Source organism: Manis javanica, chromosome X, assembly GCF_040802235.1.
Source record: "Manis javanica isolate MJ-LG chromosome X, MJ_LKY, whole genome shotgun sequence".
Lineage (NCBI taxonomy): Eukaryota > Metazoa > Chordata > Mammalia > Pholidota > Manidae > Manis > Manis javanica.
The window spans coordinates 33914449-33935532 of NC_133174.1; the positions used below are offsets into that span (position 1 = coordinate 33914449).

Sequence of the window (21084 nt, forward strand, 5' to 3'; positions counted from 1 at the left end):
AGAATGATAAGTCCCATGTTAATGATCATGACAGTAGTAATGGAGCTAGGAAAAGAAGCCTTTATTCGAGCAAAGGCCACATTTTAAAATTGCTCGGATATTTCAGTAAATAGCTGTGGACTCAGCTTTTCAAAGTAACTTGCTGCATTTCAGATTCCTTAACATGAAATCTCATCTCCCCATTGAACCATAGTTTTCGTAACATGGTTTTTGATTATGCTGTAATTCTAAGAAATGTTGTTACTGTATTAGAAGGAAATTCTGTAGTTTGTAGTCATCAGTGATGATATAGAAGAATACTGATACAGGGAAGTTATAAATTAAGTGAAAAATCCAGTTTTATAAAATGTGTTTCTGCATCAAAAACATTTTCCTAGTTTATCTTGGAGGTGGAAGTATAGAGAAATTAATAGTTGTGTTTTTTCCTATTATTAATGAATTGGTATGGTGGTTTAAACTGTAGAAACCTGGAGCTTGTACTTACCTGGGCTAGTATCCTGGCTCTACCACATTGCCTATTCACTCTGCCCCAGTTTCTTTACTTCTGAATAGTGTCTGACCCAAAATAAATACTCATATGTTAGCTGTTACCATCACTTAAAAACTTTATTTAAAATTGGGTGTATGTCAACCTGGCTGCAATAGTATTGAAACTGGGGAATGGGAGACAAAAAAATTAAGTTAGGGCTGATTCTGAGTGACCTTGAATAGTATTACTTAATGTAAAAAGTAGAGAGGAGGAAAGGCACTGAAGATTTCAGAGACTGAGAGTATTGGGAGATTAATTTAGCATTAATATACCAAACTGAGATGTGGAGTCAGCCAGGGTACTCTTAAAATTGAAGGCTATACTAGAGTGGTATGAATCAGACTGGGAAAGATAATGTTGGACATGTCATAAAAGGGGAATTGTTGGAGATGGGGAGAGGGTTTGACTTTGTTGTTTTTACTACCTGCCCCCCAAGTTTTTATTTTGAGCACCCGCCTATAATGTGCCAATAAATTCTTGAAACTCTGATTAACAAAGCTCATACAGATTTCTGCCCTGATGGAGTTTTATAGAGAAAGGGATGATCACAGGATCTCTGAAAGAGTGAGTGCACCTGGTTCTGAGAGCCTGAGATAAGAGTACAGTTGATGCTTGGACAGTGTGGGTTTTGAACTGTGTGAGTCTACTTATATGGAGGTTTTCAGTGAATATGTTGGAAATTTTTTGGGAAATTTTCAATAACTTGGAAAAAAACAGTTTTCTATAACTTTATTGTAAGAATACAGAATATAATACACATGACATACAAAATACATATTGACTGTTATTGGTAAGGCTTCTGGTCAAAAGTATGCCACTAGTAGTTTCCAGGGAGTTAAAAGTTACACATGGATATTCCACTGGGGTTTGTCTGCACCCCTGATCCTGGCATTATTCAAGGGTTACCTGTAATTGATGAATTCTGAGTTGGGAGAGTTGAGTGCTGGTGAATTAGTATAGGCAGAACTAAGTAGACTGTGCAAAGGCACTGGAGTCAGCATGAGAGAATACATGTTAAATAACAGGAAGGCAGGTTGAACTGGATTTAGAACAAGCTTTGGGTTGGATACTTGCAAGGTAAGGCTGGAGTTGGGTGTTTGAGGGCCTTGTAGATTATTAGAGTATTTTTTATCTTCATCCTGGTTTTGAAGATTTTTAAGCCGGGTGGTGACATGATATTGTTGGGGGGAGCATTGTGTGTTTTCCTTGGTCCTCTCCCTGCTGCAACAAAGAATTGAAGGGCAGAGACAGTAGTGAAGCAGAGTAAGTTTTATTTAAAGTTACTTAGAAAAAGTATAGGCCACCTCAGCAAGGAGAGGCACCCTGAAAGGTTTGGAGAAAGTTTAGAAGGTTACACACTTATAAAGTGTGGGTGAACTCAGAGAGGAGTGCCCCGAAGGTTGAAGGTTCCCCCTTTTAAGGATTCTTCAGGAATCTAAGGCCTGGGGGTGCAGACCCGGTATGTGGTCTTTGAATAGTTAGAATTAACTTAACCCAAGCAACTTCCTGCTCTGATTTCTCCGGAGTCTTGGTCCTGGAGCATATCAAACAAGGCTGCTTGCCCAGTCCCAAAGGTGGGCTGAGTTATTGTCTGTTTGCTGAAGAGTAAGTTAAGAATTTTACTTCTTAACTTCCTGGGTATTAAAATACAGTCTGGAATCCTTCTGCCTTTTACTATGTTGTTTATGGCTGGGCCTGCATGCTAAATTAGTTGCCTCAGTTACAAACTACTTGATTGGGGCTGGAAGAACTAAAAAACAGCATATAGGTAAAGGTAAAAAAAAAAAAAAACAAGCTGAGCTTGCATGATTAACATAATAAAGACATGGACTATGCTGAGGTACCTTCTTTTATATGGAGAATATTCAAACATCCCAGGCCGAGTTGCTCCTTGCTTTTTGAGCTTTAATTGATTAACTTTGGGTCTTCTTAGTGGACTTTCTGGCCTTTTCCTCTTTCTACCTGCTTATCTATTTTCCTGCCTAACAATACGGTTTGCATTTTATTAAGATAATGATCTTTTCTAGTGACAAAAAGAGAAAAACATAATTGGAAGGATGGGTGCAGGTCTGGCAGTAACCATGCTTTTAGAGAAAGATCCTCCCTTTTATCCTCATCCCCCATTTTTTTCCTCTTAATTCTCCCTCTTCAAATTCAGAGAACATCGATATCTTGGTAGCTATAGAGAACCTTCATGGAATTATGGAAGAGCCAGTGGCTTTAGAGTCTAACAGTTGTTACTGCCATCTTAAGACAAGCTCATTTTCTGTTTGTCTTAAATTGGACTGTGATAGCTATATAGAATAGGTATCCTGATGATTAAATGAAGTTATACAAATAAAGCACATGGTATTGTACCTAATACATAAGTGCTCATAACTTTATTCTAGAGTAATGTGTGAATATAGATGGAACTGTAAAGGAGCCTGTGATACTGGGATTTATAATAGGAAATATGTAGCCTTCATCAGTTTCTGGCACAGGTTCTAAAACCCTTGGAATTTCCTAAGTGGTCAGCACAATAAAAAGCATCACTTTTTATGTTAATGAGATGACTTGGAAAGCCCCTATAGGTCATAGAAGAATGAGGACTGGTTGGCATGGGATCCAACCACGTGATTAGAAGGTTAGAACTTTCAGTCCCCACTCCCATCTTCTGGGAGTAGGAAAGAGGGGCTCGAGATTTAATCCTCAAGTGTCCAGTGTCCATCATACCTGTGTAATGAAGATTCCATAAAATCCCAGAAGGACAGTTCAGACAGCCCACCAGGTTGGTGAACACATGAAAGCTCTGCGTCCTTTCCCTTGCCCATGTATCTCTTCCATCTGGCTGTTTTGTCTTTTTGTAATAAGCTGGTGACCTAGTAAGTAAAGTGTTTGAGTTCTGTGACACGCTCTAGCAAATAAATTAATGGTACTCAAGTTGGGGCTCATTGGAACCTAGCCAAATCAGTCAGAAGCACAGGTAAACCTGAACTTCGACTGGCATCTGAAGTGTGGGAGGGGGCCGCCTTGTAGGCCTGATCCCTTGACCTGTGGGATCTGGCGCTATATTCAGGTAGATAGTGTCAAAATTGAATTAAGTTATAGGGGACATGCCTGCTGTTCTGAGTATTGCTTGGTATAGGTAAGGTACCACACAGTGTGATTGGATGCAGAATCGTAGAGCTGGTGGGGAAACTTTGGAATGGAACAAACAAGTCCACAAAAGAAAATAGTGCTTGGGTAGTATAAATATTGAAACCTGTTTTGACTATCCACTACAGTGGTTATGGATCAGAGTGTCTGAATATAATTGATTGTGAGGTGCATCCCAAGTAATTATAATTAGTTCCACAATTAGTTAAAATGAATACAATAACTGTTTGCAAATGATGTTACCTAAAATTAAGAGTGAGAATTATTCCCCAATAATTATTTTCACTCACATTCAATGTTTTCTTAGAAGGGATTAAAAAGCTGTAAAAGTCCACTACTGTGCAGGTAGTTAACTGCATATAGCTGTCATTTGTTATTTTTATTTTATGTTCTATTTCGTACAGTTTTGGGGTTTGGCAGTTTGTGTGTCCCTGGCAGTTTGTTAAACCTGCAATAATACCATGTGTGTTATTTCTCGTGATAGAAAAACTGCTATGTAGGATAGGGTCCTTTTTCTTCTAGACAGCAGTGCATAAAAGTTTGCCTTTAAGCATATTGAGTCTGTCATAGCAATAGAAATTCCAAGTTAAAATTCAAAAACATCTAAGTACTATTGGCTTAAAAATAAATATTTTCACACCCTAAAATGGTGGTTATTTTGAAATGAAGCCTTATAGACTCTACATTAAATTTTTAAGTCAGCCTAAGTTAAGTTCTGCCTTTATTTGCTAGTGTATAAATTGCAAAATAATAGTTTGTCTAAGACCATTGTAATTAGTTAAAATTTTCATTTTGTGGTGATTGGCAGAGGTAGTGACGTAGCGTATATATGGAATTGTAGAGAGTTTCAGGGTGCTGTATAAAAGAGATGCTGGAATGTGGGGAAAGATTAAGCAAAGAGGGAATAATGACTGGGCAGAGAAGGACCACTCTTCATCCTGAGGGTTTCTCTGGTGTTAATGCCCACCCTCTTAAAAGCTGCTGTAGAGATTCAGTTCTGCAAAGAACATGATGCCAACCTTTATCCAGGTAAAGATAGGATTTTCCCATCTAGAAAGATGTTGAGATGCTAAGTTTGTCTTTGTAACATGCAGCATTTTGTTCATATTCAATCTAATACTGTCATTTTGGTCACATTTTGCATTGCAGAAGGGAGAATAGTGACCCTTACGGTACTTCCGTTTTTCTAAAATAAAACTTTAAGCTTTATGTAAGGCTTGAAATTTCATACAGTAAATTTTCACCTTGTGATTTGTTGAATTTGAACATTCCTATAGGAAGTGGTTGTTACTGTGTTAATTTTAAATAATATTAGTAATTACTGAGTTACTCGGCTCTGTATAGGATGCTGCTGCTTTTGACTTGGAGAAAGTTTGCTCTTACCTGTTAGGTATGCCTAAATATCTGTGACTTGGAAAACAAGCTCAATTGTAGAGCCTTGACACTGTTTCTAGGAATCAAGCAAAGCAGTGTGGTTCCCTTGGTTCCTCCACTTGGACTGAATGAAATGTATTAAGAAAGGTAGCATTGTTGTTCTTGGATAATTTAGTTGTAGCATATCTTTGTTAAGATTTTTTTCCATTCAAATCTTTCCAAGTTATATCTGAAAACAACTTTCAAATTCTTAAATATTCAAGAAGTCTGCTTGGAGCATTATAGAATGGGAAAGGTAAATTACATTTTTTGAGAATTACCTTGTGTTTGATATTTGTGAAACACTTTTATTAAAATAATCCTCTTGGCATTTTTGTGGGTAGTGTCATCTCCATTTTAAAAGACCTGGAAAAATAGTGGTTGTTACTGGCCTTTAAGATAGGCAGCTTGTAAGTGGCAGAGGTAGCATTTTGAACAAGAGTTATATTTGAATCCAGAAATTATTTTCAAGCAGTCCATACATGTTTCTTGCTCTTAATCTTTCAACCTAGCATACTGAGGAAAATGTATCCATTTCTTATGTGGTGATAGAGACATGGCTGTTAAAAATACCAAAATAGAGCAAAGAGTATGCTATGCTGAGATCTGATGTACCTGCCCACAGTACTGGAAATCTGCAAATGAGAACTAGACAGACGTAGAACAAACCAAGAGACAGAATTGTAAGATTTTATAAGAAATAGGGATGGCAAGCAGCTTGAGGCTTTGCTGATGGAATATTCTGCAAGAAGCAGGTGATGATTTAATTCTGTGGCCAGAGAAAAATGTGTGTTATTTGTGGAGACATTACACATGGCCACCATTTCCATTTACCTTATTTTGTTTAAAGGGGTATTACCTTAGTTATCCACTGAACACTCCGTCTGGAATAATTCATCCCTTGATTTTACCAGATATTTTTGATTTGTTTATAGATGGAGGGTTATTGGGATACATACAGATAGAAGAATGTTGAACAACAAAACAATATGAGAATATGTTTAAGATATTTTAACTGAAATGTTCTCCAAACCTTAAAGGACTACAGAGCAAGAGAGCAGTCAGTGCTATATATATAAAATGTTATTGTGTGAAAATATATAAGTTTATTTTAGTTTTTTAAGTGTACAATTCAGTGGAATTAAGTAATACACATTGTGCATGTTGTTACAGGTTGAGTTCGTTCTCTGTTCTTGTCCCCACTGCAACAAAGAATTAAAAAGCAGAGACAAAGCGAGGCAGAAAGAAAGTTTTATTTGAATAGACTCCAAAGGAGGAGTGGGCCAGAGTCAAGGGAGACAAAGGCAGATGGCTTGCTGTGAGCCTTCTTTTAATGGGGTCTTTGGCAGGACAGTGAAGTCCTTGATTGACAATCTTTGGCCTTGGAGGCCTGGTCTAATTGATGAAATGGGGACATGGGCTACACTCTGGTTTCTTTGCCTGTCTTTGATGTTTTTTTATTATCTGAGGAATGTCTATGCTTGGAAGCTTCTCATCTGGAAAGTTGTTTTTCATCTGGGGAGTGTTTGGACATTCCAAGTCATTCCTGGTCCTTGAAACTTAAACTAATTAACTCTGTGAGTCTTCTCTGGTTTTATCTGGTTAACTCTTTGAGTCCTGTTTAGTGGGCTCTACTGGCCTTACACTCTCCCCACCCACTTATGTCTGTCTTTCTGCCTAACAACCATCACCACCATCTCCAGAACTTTTTCATCTTCCCAAAATGAAACTACCCATTTAACAATAACTCCATATTCTCCCCTTTCTACTTTATCTCTAGGAGTGTAGGTACCTCATATAAACTAAATATATGACTGGCTTATTTCACTTAGCAGAATGCCCTCAAGGTTTATCCATGTTGTAAGCATGTGTTGGGATTTCCTTTTAGATGCTAAATAATACTCTTGTATGTGTATACCACATTTTCTTTATCTACTCCTTTGAACTTGGGCTGCTTTCTGGAAAGACTTTTTAGAGGAATAGTATTGGTTTAGTGGACAAGGTAATAGAATTAATTCTAGACTTGTTAATTTTCTACCCATGCTTTAGTCAAGTCACTTCCTAGAGCTTCGGTTTTCCAATTTGTAGAAAAATACCACAAATTCAGTGTGTAACCATTAATAAGATGTACCTAAAAATACCACTTTAATTTTGGTGTGCTTCAGGATTCATCCCCCTTTCCTGACTTGCCCCACACTTGGGAATATATTATGCTACTTCCCATGCCCCAAGATTGTGACACCCTCTCACTCCCCCCTGCCACTCTCTCTCAGAAGGAGATGGTGGGAGTGAAGGTTGTGTCTGTTTGTGGGGGTGGGGGGGCGGGCGTACAAACAGACTGACATCACTACTACCTGCCACTTTCTCTCCCTCCTCTTTGGAGAGAGGTAGAAAGGAAAGGAAGGCTGGAGTCCAGGATTAGATAGGCCAAGGGAAGCTCAGAGGTTCAAGAGGGGAGGAGAGTGGGGTAGTGGCAGCCAGTTGTCTAATGTTGAGAAGAGGGAGGACATGAATAGGATGAACAGCAGGAAGCAGTCATTTGATTTGTCAATTAATAGAGTGTTGATAATCTGTGGACCAGACCTTCTCCCACCCCCACCAAATGTACATACTCATAAAGCTTTGCATATAATTTTAGGGGAGTTAATCATCAAACCTATCCATGGACTTAAGACCCACTGGCTTCAAGTAGTTTTGGCAGTTTAGACACAGCCACATGATGAGAGAGAATGGGAGAAGTGAAAAAAGGGAGGCATAGACATTCTTTTTAGGATTAAAATTATCCAAATAATATGCCAGTCAATCCAAAATGGCTAAAGAAAATGATACACGGTTCTCCAGGTTTTTGGAATTGTCTACGTCACAAAAAATTTCTTGGAGGGTGTATAAAAATGTAAAAGAAAAGTGAAAGAGAGGATACTCAGTCATGTTATCTTTTGTTTTCCCACTTTACATATTAAAGATTTTTCTATGTCAGTTTTTGTCTTCACCAGTCCTTGATAATTATAAATCTTAAACTTTCTTTTTTTGTTATGCCAATTTGGTAAGTGAGATGAAATCCTGTTAGAAATCCCATCTCTCTGTTAAGTGATTAAAATTGAGGTAAGCATGGACTGTTCTGACTAAATGGGAAGTGTGGTTGCCTTGCTCATAACAGAGTACTACCTATGACCAATCAGCTATGGCTCTCAAACTCGTGCCACATGTGAATCAATCACTGGGGGAGATTTTTTGAAACATGCTGAGGCCTAGGCTTCAGTCCCAAATCCCATAATTTATTCAATCTGGAGAGAGATTTGGGCATCAGTGTTTTTAAAAGCATTTCAGATAATTTTACTCTGCAGCTAAGGATCAGACTCATTGACCTAATGAATATAGAATTGATGATCTGGTGGCATTCCCCTATACACCTTTGCTAGTCAGATGGCAAAGAATTCCATGGTTAAACAATTGTAATTTGTAGCATTGTCATGATTCTATGTGCCGTGGCCAAAGCCTTGCCAAAAGTGGAGACTGAAGGTTCCTTGACAAATTTGGTTGTTATAGTAGTAGTAATAATAGTTTGAAACTTTTTCAAATAAAAATTCTCTGTGCTTTAAAGTTTCTGTTAAAATCACTTATAAGCTTGTTTAAAAGCCATTTATAATGCCTGTACCAGTGATAAATGTTATTTGCACAGTCCTTCCTGACCTGTTTTTCTAAGTAAGATTTTCTTACCTGGTTTATGTTCTTCATATACACATTTTTATAGTGTATTGAAAAAGCATTAGCAAATTGAAGATACTTTTTGTCATTTCATAGTTGAATCAAAATGGCAACTAGGTAAATACCTTGATAAAGTCTTTGGAATCCCAGGTGAAAACTGAAATGTTGTATCATAAGGCTATACTTTTATGTTTTCTTGATATAACAGCTGATCTACCCTTACCAGTTTATTAAGTTCAGTGTGGTATTAATGAAACTTGAGCTTTTCATTTTGGCCTCTCATTTATATAACCACCTTCTCCTGACTAGAGTCACTGGTAGTACTAAATTGGAACAGGTCCTTAATTAATATTTTTTTCTATCTAAAACACATGTACTTTTTTCCTTCTGCCTATAGGTTATGCAATGGTCTCTGCAAGATGGTTTATTCTTGAATTGGAGCCTTTTAAGACTGACAAATGCTGGTACTTCATCTTCTATAAGTGGACTATAATTTCTTTTCTCAAGACAACTACATAAGCAGACAAAATTGCAAAGATCTGCCCTGTGTCGAGTATGACAGCCACTACTCGTGGCTCTCCCGTAGGAGGGAATGACAGCCAGGGCCAGGCTCCTGATGGACAGTCTCAGCCCCCCCTCCAACAGAATCAGGTAGGATGTTTAAGATACTAGTTCTAAGATACAAAACTTGCTGTCTACTATGGGATGCTAAATAATGAAGCATGTTCTGAATTATTTGTGAAATGATCGTAAAACTGTTACTTTTAAGAAATGGAAACATTGGTTTTAACAAAGTAAAAAGAAAGCTCAGTTGCTGTAGGTCACAGTGCTTAAGTATGTAGCTCTTCTTTTTCTGGTGTCTTACATGGTCAGTCATTATTAAAATTAAGTACTTAAGCCCTGTGTCAGTTCCAGAGCCAAGCCTTTAAGTCATTCAGTGTAGCCTATGGTTAAGAGCATGGCCTCTAAGTCCTATTTCTTGTGTTCGAATTTCAGCTTTGCTCCATAGCAAGCCTTATGACTCTGGGTAAATTACATAACTGCTAAGCCTCAGTTTTTCATCCCTAAAATGGGGATAACAATAGTGTAGCTACTTCACAGGATTGTTGAGCGGATCAGGTGCAATGTTTTTGCAAAGAGCTTAAAATAGATTTTGGAATCGGGGGTTTTATGGCCTCAAAACCCAAAGGGTAATGATCTTGTTGTCTGGATGACTGTGTAAGATATCCGTCATTTCTTCATTAATTTTTGGGAAGATTTTACTGGTGAAACCGTCTGGCCTTGGAGTTTTATTTGTGGAAAGGTTTTAGTTGCAGATTCAACTTTTTAATGGGAATTTTCTGATTTTGTGGGGGGTATCTTGTGGTTTGGTAAATTGTGTTTTACAAGGAATTTCATCTAAATTGTCAAATTTATTGCTGTAAAGTTCCTTTTAGTTATCTTTGAATGTCTTAGGGTCTGTTGTAAAGTCTCCTTTTTCATTTTGGGTGCTGCTAATTGGTGTTCTCTCTCATGGTATTCTTTCCTAGGGGTTTATCAATTTATTAAACCTTCCCCAGAACCAACTTTTCACTTTCTTTCACCCTCCCCATTTTTGCTTGCTTTTATCCTTATCACTTTGTTCCTTTTACTTCCATTGGATTTGGATTGCTGTTCTTTTTTTTTTTTTTTTTTTTTTTTCAAGTTTGGTCATTGATTTTCAGCCTTTTTTAGTGTATACAGCTTTATATTGGGAAATATTAAACTAAATAAGACAAACATTAAAACTTGTGATATGCAGCTCAAACAGTACTTAGGTGAATTTGTATCTGAGGTGCATCCACATGAAGCTGCTTATATTTGGTACATGTTTATGAAGAGTTCTGTATGGGTAAATTTTTAGGCAAAAAGATTGTAAGGTATATTTGTCATTTGGGCAGAAGTGCTTATTCAGCTATTTAGATGAGATATTCTATTACAAGTATGATAGAAAAGAGCTGCATGCGTGTGCTTTGTCTCCCTGTTCTCCCTCTGCCATTTTAGAGAAGTGAACAAGTCAGGCTTTAAATATTCTTCCAAACGAATGAGCTTTGTTCTTTTTCCTCTCCAGTTCCCACTTTTAAGACATAAAATCCTTAAGTATATGGTAACAGGTCTTAGACAGAGTTAAGTATTTCCTTCTGTCATAAATTTGTTAACCAGTATTCAGGTTTCTTTAAACATGCCATAGGTTTGTGTTGGGTACCAAAGATTTCTATTTTTAAACCAGGAGCTAGAAATTAGAGTTCAATATCTTTTGCTTGCTCTTTTCCATTTTATACCTGCATTTTTGATGGAGTCCTAACTTTGGCAGTGTTTGTGACCTGTGTGGCTTTAGGCAAAAATTAAAATTTTACTCTAACCTACTTTTAAGGTGTATTTGATAATTCTTAGAGCTCTTGGGTTTGTGATATTTAGTTAATCTTACACATCTACATTGTGTTCTCGTCCTTCTAATAGCTCTTCACGTTTTTAAAGATGTGATTAAAACAACAAAGAAACAAAACAAATTGCATTCTTTAACACTGTAGAATTACTCTTTTACTTTTTTATTCTCTCTTTTTTTTAATGTTAGGATTTTAGTTACCAGCATTAATTACTGCCCAATTTAAGGCCCACTTTTAGAATATGCTTTTTACATACTGACATAAAGGGAATTTCTAAAATCAATAGGTTTTTCACTTAATGTATAATACTGTTTTAAAGGGTGTTCCCACTGGAAAGAGAATCTTAGGCTCTAGTATGTAGTAAAGCTTGGTGATAAATGAAACATTGGCAAAGGCACATGAGACTAACACTCTTGGCTATTGCTGCTGGGAGGATACAAACCTTTCTAGAATTTAATTTGCAATATATTTGTCAGTAGCCCTAAAAGAAATAGTTTATACTGTTGTTGTAGTAATTATATTTCTAAGATAGTATCCTAAAGAAAAATTTACGTTCAACACACAGATTTATATGTAAAAAGATTTATCATAGCTATATATATGTATTTTATATTGTTAATGTACAATTCCTTGAACATTATGGTTACTAGACTCCCCCTATTAAGTCCCCCCACATACCCCAATACAGTCACTGCCCATCAGCGTAGTAAGATGTTGTTATAGCTATATTTATGTTAGCAATAAAAACTGCAAAATGCTTACTGTTCCTTAATTCATTTAATACTACATGGCCATTAATCAACTTTAAAAAAGATTCTTGACGATGTGGAAAAAATAACTCATGTTGAATAGAACAGGTAACAGACTTAAGCAGATACAATCCCAATTTTATTGAAAGTTTATACACAGAGTTGGGGTTTTTTGCCTTAAAGAACAAAGAATGCAAGGAAATAATTATTAAATGTTTCTGGTGCTTATCTGTTGGTGTGGCACTACAGGTGTTATTTTTGTCTTTGCAGTTTCCTATCAAGGGAAAGGGTTTTTTAAAAAACTAGCAAATATTTCCTAAGTTACTTATTTCAAATGCAGATATTTCTATTAGATTCTGATTCTTGGCATCTGTGCTATAAATTCTTTTGCCTTGAGGCTAGCTCTATAGCACCTGCTCACTGTTCACCATTTTAAGTAAAAGTTCACCATTTAGTTGCAAACTGGCTCTAAGTTCATGTGTAAACTCTGTAAGCAGAGCATACTAATGGTGGTATACCCAGCTGTCTTCAGTACAAGCATTTACTTATGCAACTGTTCACTAGGTGCTAGAATTATAGGGAGAATGGTCCCTCTTAAAGTGCCATCAATCAATCTATACTCAGTAGAAAATTAAAGAACACATGTGTGAAAGCTTAAAATTTAGGTTGATTGCAATTTGAAAGAGAAGATACCATCTGTTTTCTAAATTAAGAATAAGGGTCATAAAGGTTCATTCACTTACGTAAATATTATGCAGCTAAAATGGGGCGAGAAAGATGTGTTATGAAAATGAAGATTGAAATAAGCCATATTAGTTGAAAATGATGTAACTTATTTAGAAACCACAATCATGAATTTTTAATAATTGTATGGTTAAATAATTTGAGACTAGGGAAATTACAGAATAAAATTTATTTTTTCTCCTTCAAATTAAAAAGTTACAAGTCAGGAACTTTTTAATATGTGAGTTGTGATGTTTGGTATTTGTACAATAATTTCTATCATGCCAGGGCAGAGAAGACATTGTACACATCAAGGTTAAGAACACAAACTTTATAATTAGACCTGGAGTTCAAATTGTGACCAGAATTGGAGCTGTGTGACTGCAGGCTCTATTGTCTGAGTTCATTTTCATCTATTAAATGACAGGAGAACACTTGGTAGGCTGTTGGGGATTTAATGAAATTATTTTAAAGCTTAGTGGCACAGAGACGGCCTGAAATGTCATAACCTCACAATGATCATATCGTCTTAAATTTTATAATATTTTCCCATCATCTTTGTTGTTGCTTAATCATTAAATGTATATATGTTATAAAAAGCCTAAATTTGGAACATCTAATTTTTAATTAAGACTTCATCACCTGATTCTTCCAATGAAAATTCCCCGGCAACTCCCCCAAATGAACAAGCTCATGGTGAAGCCCCACCACAGCTTGAAGATGAGGAGCCTGCATTTCCACATACTGACCTGGCAAAGTTGGATGACATGATCAATAGGTGAGTTTGTTTTGTTTTGTTTTTAATGTGTGTAATACACAGGAAAACCAACAGTTTCTCAGCATAGTGATTAGTAGTGGCTAAGAAAAGAGAAAGAGCAAACAGGCATATCACAGTAACCACACTACCTCCTGAATAGCCTAATAGCCATAACATCTTAGTCATTGACAAGTACTGGTAACCCATGGTTCTTACTGCATTTTAACAATGAAAGGGAGTAGTGCGGTGTCAGTAGTTTTCGGATCATTGATGATGATGCTGACTGTAAGGTTTTGAAGTAGAACCGTCTGTGTGATTTCCATTTTTGAGAGTTTATAAACTTTTTTTTTCTTACCTGGTATGTTGGCTGCTAACCTGGTATATTGGCTGCTAGGGTTGGCTGGATGACTAGTAATTTTTGTGTGACCCTGAGGTAAACTAGGTCATAATACTGAGTTTCCTCAGAGCCTGTACCTTGTGAACTTTTGACTAGTCCAAGGCACTTAACCATTTCAGCTATTTGTTCCTTTTGACCTTCATCTCAGGGAGCAGTTCAGAGTAAAATCTTTCATACTTGTAGTGGAAGACTACAAGAGAATAAAAGCTTAAGCTTCTGTCCAGGGAAAGGAAAAAAGATTTAAAGAAGTTAACAGAAGAGCATGTTGGGGAATCCCACATGGTTGTGGGCTCAACAAATGAGTGCTTAGGGAGACATGACACATCCAACCCCTAAAGGAAAGTAAATAAAGCACACATATGCATACTTAGAGGCACTTGCTTTACCAAGTTTTTTAGTGACAAGAGAAATAGAAACTTTGCATCTTTTGAGGAAAAAATTTTTTATTATATAAGTAAGCATACATTGTTAAAAATACATTATATTGATAAAGTTCTCCATTATTTTCTTCTTACATACATGCAACCCAACCAAAAATTACTACTAATAATGAGTACATTCTTCCAGGTCATTTGTTTCACTATTGTATGTAGTGATTTTTCTATAAATAATGGGATTCTTATATCATTTTATAACTTCCTTTTCTTACTCATTTATCTTGAATATTATTTTCTTTGCTTAACTCATTTTTAATGGTATATTTAAAAGAAGAAATTTAATGTGATTCTCACAGATACCTAGAGTACACAGTGAATTATATAGTTGAACAAACAAAAATTGTATCAGGGTTTTTTGTAATGTCCCTTACCATTGTGTATAGCAGAGACATCACAGCAAAAAATTGTACCATTGCTTTTCAGTTTTTGTCTGGTGGTTAGTGATTGTTAATACTAAAGTGTACTTATGTGGACTCCAGGACAGAGTGGCATATTAGCAAATCCTCAGGGTATGAGAGATGCAAGTGATATTTTTTATGTAAATAAAAACAATGACAAAAGTGACATATGTTTGTTTCTAATAGATTATGTGGTCAGGGAGCACTTCATCCAAATGGGGATTTTGGAGCAGTGGGTGAGTTGGATGGTAGTAAGGAGGAGGGAATAAGAAAACAATGAAAGGACTTCCAAGATGGTTGAGCTGCCACTGGGACCAGAGAAAGTAGCACCTGGGTATATGCTGCATCCTTATTTGAGGGAGAAGGGTATCTGGAAGCAAAAAGACTTGGAGACTCGCATCTCATTTTAACCTTTAGGAAAACTTGATGAATTGAGGTTGAAACTAGTCATTTGCCACCTAATTTTTTTCTCCTTTGTGAGGAAATTGAAGAGGTTTATCATAATGTCTTCTCTAACCTGAATCATGAAAGAACACTTTCCTATGAACTTTAACGATAGATATCCATCTCACTGATATTTCATTATTATATTGGCTTTATAGTCTGTTATTAAAGTAATTTCATTTTTTTCCTCTCATTGCTTTATCTTCTGTTTGACAGTTCTTAAAAAAATTCTGTTTGTAGAGACAACAGGCAGTGCTTAGTCCCACAAAGCAGATATTCTGCCAACCTTGTTTTAATATTTAAATGTTAATATTTAATATTTTCATGGTGAGGTAAGTAATTATAATTAGTAACTCATTTATAGTGCCTCTTTTAGAGTGCAGCCAATAAACATCTTTTTATATTATTAAAACTCTTAGGCCTCGATGGGTGGTTCCAGTTTTGCCGAAAGGGGAATTAGAAGTGCTTTTAGAAGCTGCTATTGATCTTAGTAAAAAAGGTAAGTTTAGATATTGTTATGCTCTCCGTAGTGTATGGTACTAGATATACTTTCACTTCATCCCTTAAGGCTTTGTTTTCCTCTCTTGTAAACACTGTATATTCCTAGACTAGAACATCTAACAAAGCTTTCTTGAAAAGCCTTGTGGTGTATACCTAGAGCAGGGGTTCATGTACTTTGGACAGCCATCAAGAATGTTTGTGAACTCTGAAGTTATGCCTAAAATTTGTGTGTATTCATATTTAAAGTAAACTGCCTAGTTTACATGTTGATTATTTTTTTGACATACAAAAAAAGGTTTGATTTTTCTGTAAAAATAAAATACTTGAAAGATAAGGTCCTATGTTTTTTAAAAAAACAAAAAGGAATCTAGTATTTTTGCTGTCTAGAAATGATTTTTTGTGTTTTCTTTTTTTCAAAGACTGGTCTACTTTAGGGACAGTTGAATTATCTTAGAACTACTTTTGTAATACTCTATTCATTTGTTGACAAAGTAAAGGGCAGTAACATTTTGGTTTCTGAAGTAGGGTAGCCATGGATATATTCTAACCATCAATAGGCATTGTCACAATTGTAATTATTGTAAAAATCAACACCTTTATTACCTTAAGTCTGTCTCACTCCATAGCAATGGGAATATTTCCTTTATCTTAGATTACCCTCCTTCATTTATAGAATATAAAGAATTTATCTTTACAGTTTATTAATCTTGTAAAAATAAGCTAATAAACTATGAAAATGCATTATCAGATTGCAATTATTTTCCACTGCTAAAGTTTCTTTTTTTCTTTTATTCATTTATTCATCATTTCTCATATTCACGAGATACATTATCTCATCCACCCTCATATTTCTTTTCTGGGACCATGGTTTATTTTAGGCAGGGTTCAGATTTTTTTATAATATAGCATTGGGTTTAAATGTCATCTCTGTACAATCAAAAACAAATAACACTTTATTTACAAATTGAGTAGCTTCTCGTTTTTTTCATCAGAAGTTAAAAGGATCTTTGTGTTTGGGGGCATATGGCTCTTGCTTTTCTGAAATCAGATGAAAATAAGCAAAGATATAAAGAAGCTTAGATGCTGAGACAGTGTAAGAGACTAATAAGGAAGGTAGGATAATCATCATATTCAATGAAACACTTAAATAGAAAAGTAGAAGGTTATTGATGGTAAATGGATAATTTACAACCAAACTTATAAATCGTCATTTTGTGAAATGTCATTCTCTGAATTTTAAGGTTTATTTTCAGAGGGTAAAATGCTATGAAGTATTTACATTCTATATCACATGGTACTGGTAATCATTTTGTGTTTTAAGTGCTAGTGTCATGGTCAGTTCTCCTTAATGCTAGTTGGTTTAATGTACTTCCGTGCAGTGAAATATTTTTAAAATTCCCTGAGGATTGTTTTTCTGAATCAGTTACCTTTTTGACACATAGGAACTTTGGTAATACTGACAATATAATAAAGTTGCCCTTTTGACCTCTTAGGATACATAATACTGTGAGTTTTCTTCCAAAGCTAGTCTTCATTTCTCAGAGATCAATGAATAGTTTACAATTACTTACTACCTTTATCACATAATTGGACATTGTAAGACAACCAGAGAAATAAATGGTTTACATTAATTTTTCTCCTCTTTTCTTAGGCCTTGACGTTAAAAGTGAAGCATGTCAGCGATTCTTTCGAGATGGGCTAACAATATCGTTCACTAAAATCCTTACAGATGAGGCAGTGAGTGGCTGGAAGTTTGAAATTCATGTGAGTCTTGCATTTGACTTTTAAAAATTAGATTTACATAGTGATGCTTTTATTTTCTCACATATATAATGTATATTTGGTTATATATTTGATGATTAAAGGGTCTAAAAATGAAAAACTTTGTAAAATACCTCTTACAAATTAGAATTGCTATTGAAGGAGGCATGATCATTTAGAATGAGTGAGATTTAGAGTTGGAAAACTTGGATTTAGTCTGTCACCTAGGTTCTCAAGTACTATGTGACAATTAGGTAAGTCACTACGTTTCACTGAAAATATGATGCTGTCAATTGTGAGATGCACCACTCACTCATTTTACGTACCATTAAAGAAGAAAAACACTCAAGATGGGGAATCTAATTACCTGGAGCACAAAGGGTCAGTGCAGAGAAATAAACTTAACCATATAGAGACACCTAAGAAACCTGCATGTCTCAACTTGGCACCAATACGAGTGGGGGGAAATCTGAAAATTCAAACCACAACCAGTATTCAAACTGTTTTGTAAGTCTCATTTACATTATAGTTGTGATAAAAAAAAATCCTCAGTGGAGAGTTTGAAGTGGTCTCAGATTGGTGGTATCTCCAAGTGACCTGCAACAGCAAACATGAATCTTCTTTACAAACACCTGCAGTCTAGGGAAAGGTACTATACATTGATTATAAGATACAAATTCCAGAGAGCATAAAAAAATGAAAACACATGCATCTTGGATTGATGAAATGCCATAATTTCTCCAAGTCTCTGTTCCTTTTTTAATATACTATAGAAGTATGGTCGTAAGTTAGTTGTAAAGCAGCTATTTTTGTGCTCTGTGAGCTATTTCTCATAGTTCGTAACCATAGGATAAAAATCCCAGCATCTTCTAATTCAGCAGTATAGAAATGTAAACTTTGGAAGTGGTGTCAGACTTTTACATTGAGATTTAGGTAGTAAATCTCCATCTTGGGTATTGCTTAGATTTTAGAATTGTTGCCTCTAGTGTATAAACTCCAAAAAGAAAACCATGGTACTTTGTATCTTGACTGTGGAAACAGAGCAGTACTTAACTTGATATTATAAGCCATTGCAAATGGCTTTGAAAGTAGGTACTATATAAACTGTAAAGTTAAATGCTAGTTTCTTTTTTCATATTATCATTTTGGTCCCAATATTAGTGAAATTAAACATTATTCAAATGAGTAATAGAGAAAAATGGAGAAATTGTTACTGAAGTAATTAAGATTGGAGACATTTCTGTTTGTAATTGCAGTGTTTTGATCTTAATAAATCACTTTCCCTCTTTTATATCACAGAGGTGTATTATCAACAACACTCATCGGCTGGTGGAGTTATGTGTGGCCAAATTGTCCCAAGACTGGTTTCCACTTTTAGAACTTCTCTCTATGGCCTTAAATCCTCATTGCAAATTCCATATCTACAATGGTACACGTCCCTGTGAATCCGTCTCCTCAAGTGTTCAGTTGCCTGAAGATGAACTCTTTGCTCGTTCACCAGATCCTCGCTCACCAAAAGTGTGTTGGTTTTTTATTTTCAAAAATTAAATATTACAGTAGTTTTGTTCTGTCACAGAACTTGAAATGATCTGAACTTATTAATGTGAAGAATAATTTCATACTACTTTTAAAGGGATTCTACATTGTTTTGTTGATTCTTTTTTTAAGCTCTATCCATGTAATTATTCCCCAATGTTTACTGCCCAGACCCTATTTTTCCTTTTAAATTAGAGTAGAATAGGAGATTTACTACTTTGATAAGGCCAAAACCACTTTAGACATTCTGAGATCCTCCGAGACAAAGATACCCAATAAATGTTTAATACTATGTCCTGAAACTAAAATTACAGAAAGTTTAAATGAAAGAAAAATAGTAAAACTTACTTAAATGATGAAATACATGTAATATACATAAATGCAAAAGTTCTCCAATGTAGATTTTCTATACCAGCATAAACAGAATATATACTCTTAAAAATAAACTGTTTCTTTTAATAAATACTAAATAATTTGCAATTTATGGTTTTTAAAGTTCAGAATTTAGGCATACTTATTTTTATTATTGGGGGCCTTATGAAAGGGGAAAATCTAGCCAGGAAAATTTGAATTGATACATCAATGCTCCGTTTCTGGGTTTTTTGGGGTTTTTTTCCTATTGTTTCCTGAGGTTCATATTGGTGCCACTTGGGTTTGTTTTTGTTTGAGTGAATCAAATTAATATCTAAATAATGGCAATTTCCTAAATATACCTGTATTTCATCATTTATTTTACTTTAGTTTTTGCATTATGGGTCAATAATAATGTGTGAGAGACTCAACAGGTAACAGCTTGATTTAAGATGGCTCCTAGTTGAAGATATTTTTTATATCTTTGAAGCCTAACTCTTCTTGTGAATTACTGGTTACTGAGTATTTGTAATTTCTTAAACATACATTGCAGTTGAAAACATGGTAAGATTAGCTTTAGACTGATTACTTAACTTCATAAACCTATACTATCTTATATAATACATAATATTGAGTATATTAGCCTAATAGTTTCACTCAACTTTGCACACATATGCTATTTTTTATATATATTATGCATAAGTTGAGTATGTCAGCCTTCATAGTCTCATTCCAGTTATTGGAAAAATAAAAATACATAATGAGTGTGTCCTGTTATTAGAATTGCCGAATGCCAGAAGGGACCTAGTAAATTAAATGATCAGGTTTTTAATTGTTTTGAATTAGCTTTTTAAGACCAAATTAAAAAGTAAGAAAATGTTATAATGAACTTAAATGGAAATATGGTGGTTGGGTTATTAGCAAACTTAATGGATTTAGATTCTCATAAAATCCTATCAAAACTACCCTTAGTTATCATATTATCTCTTTAAAGCAGTTCCCTTTTACTTAGCATTTTTGCTTTGTCTTAGACATGTGTTTTTTTTTTTTAGCAGTTGTAGAAATTACTTTTGCTTTAAGCTTAGTAGAGGAATTGGCTCTTTTTTCCCCTTTGTTTTCCCTCTGGCTTCTGAAATGTGGCTTTGTAGAAGAAGGCAAGGTGGTAAAGGTTGTCTTGGATACATACATTTTTGGGTGCATTTGATTCTTATATCCATATAACCTTTAACTCATTTAAAATTTTTATATAGAGGCATACTTCCAACTACAGAAACCATTGCCTATCCCAGCTGTAATTGTACTTTGAATTACTGCTGTCCCTTAGGGAAGAGGTTGAAAGGGAGTCCATACTAGTGCATCTGGTGCTTCCAAGATGAGAACTGGGTGTATTCATGTGAGTCGGCAAAAGCATCAGCCAGCATGTTTCTAGTTAGGAACAACAGATGCAGTATAATACCACGGGATTAATTTTTAATTGGTAGCTCACACTCAGACTTTAAGGTTATGGTAGTTATAAATAATTTTTAATTATTTGCAACTGCAGCAAAAAATGGATTAAAATATTAGGTTAGTAATAATTTTTTTTAAAGAGCCTTCTTATGCCCTTAAATTTTTGAAAATATATTTTCAAATAATAAAAATGTATTTTCATATGATGAGATCTCTGAAATAAAGCCATGGCTTCTCATTCCTATTCACCAGCTATATTGATACGAACAAACATCTGTGTCCTAGTTACCTCATCTGTACTGCTACTTATCCTTTTCTCTCAGATGAAATTACTGTGAACAGTATGAAATACTTAGTGGGGTTTTTTTTGTAAAGATGGTATAATACTTTT

General features: G+C 35.2%; 1 protein-coding gene across 4 annotated transcripts in view; it reads left to right on the forward strand.

Annotated features, from left to right (window-relative positions):
* The window catches only part of USP9X (ubiquitin specific peptidase 9 X-linked), a 139025-nt gene that overhangs the window by 36187 nt on the left and 81754 nt on the right, over positions 1–21084 (forward strand). For all 4 annotated transcript variants that reach the window (XM_037001482.2, XM_037001484.2, XM_017652508.3 and 1 more), the window contains exons 2-6: positions 9183–9436; positions 13295–13440; positions 15515–15594; positions 17248–17360; positions 18657–18875. In XM_037001482.2, the coding sequence (XP_036857377.1) occupies positions 9341–9436; positions 13295–13440; positions 15515–15594; positions 17248–17360; positions 18657–18875 (654 nt within the window). In that variant the 5' untranslated portion in view covers positions 9183–9340. The remainder of the gene's footprint in view (positions 1–9182; positions 9437–13294; positions 13441–15514; positions 15595–17247; positions 17361–18656; positions 18876–21084) is intronic.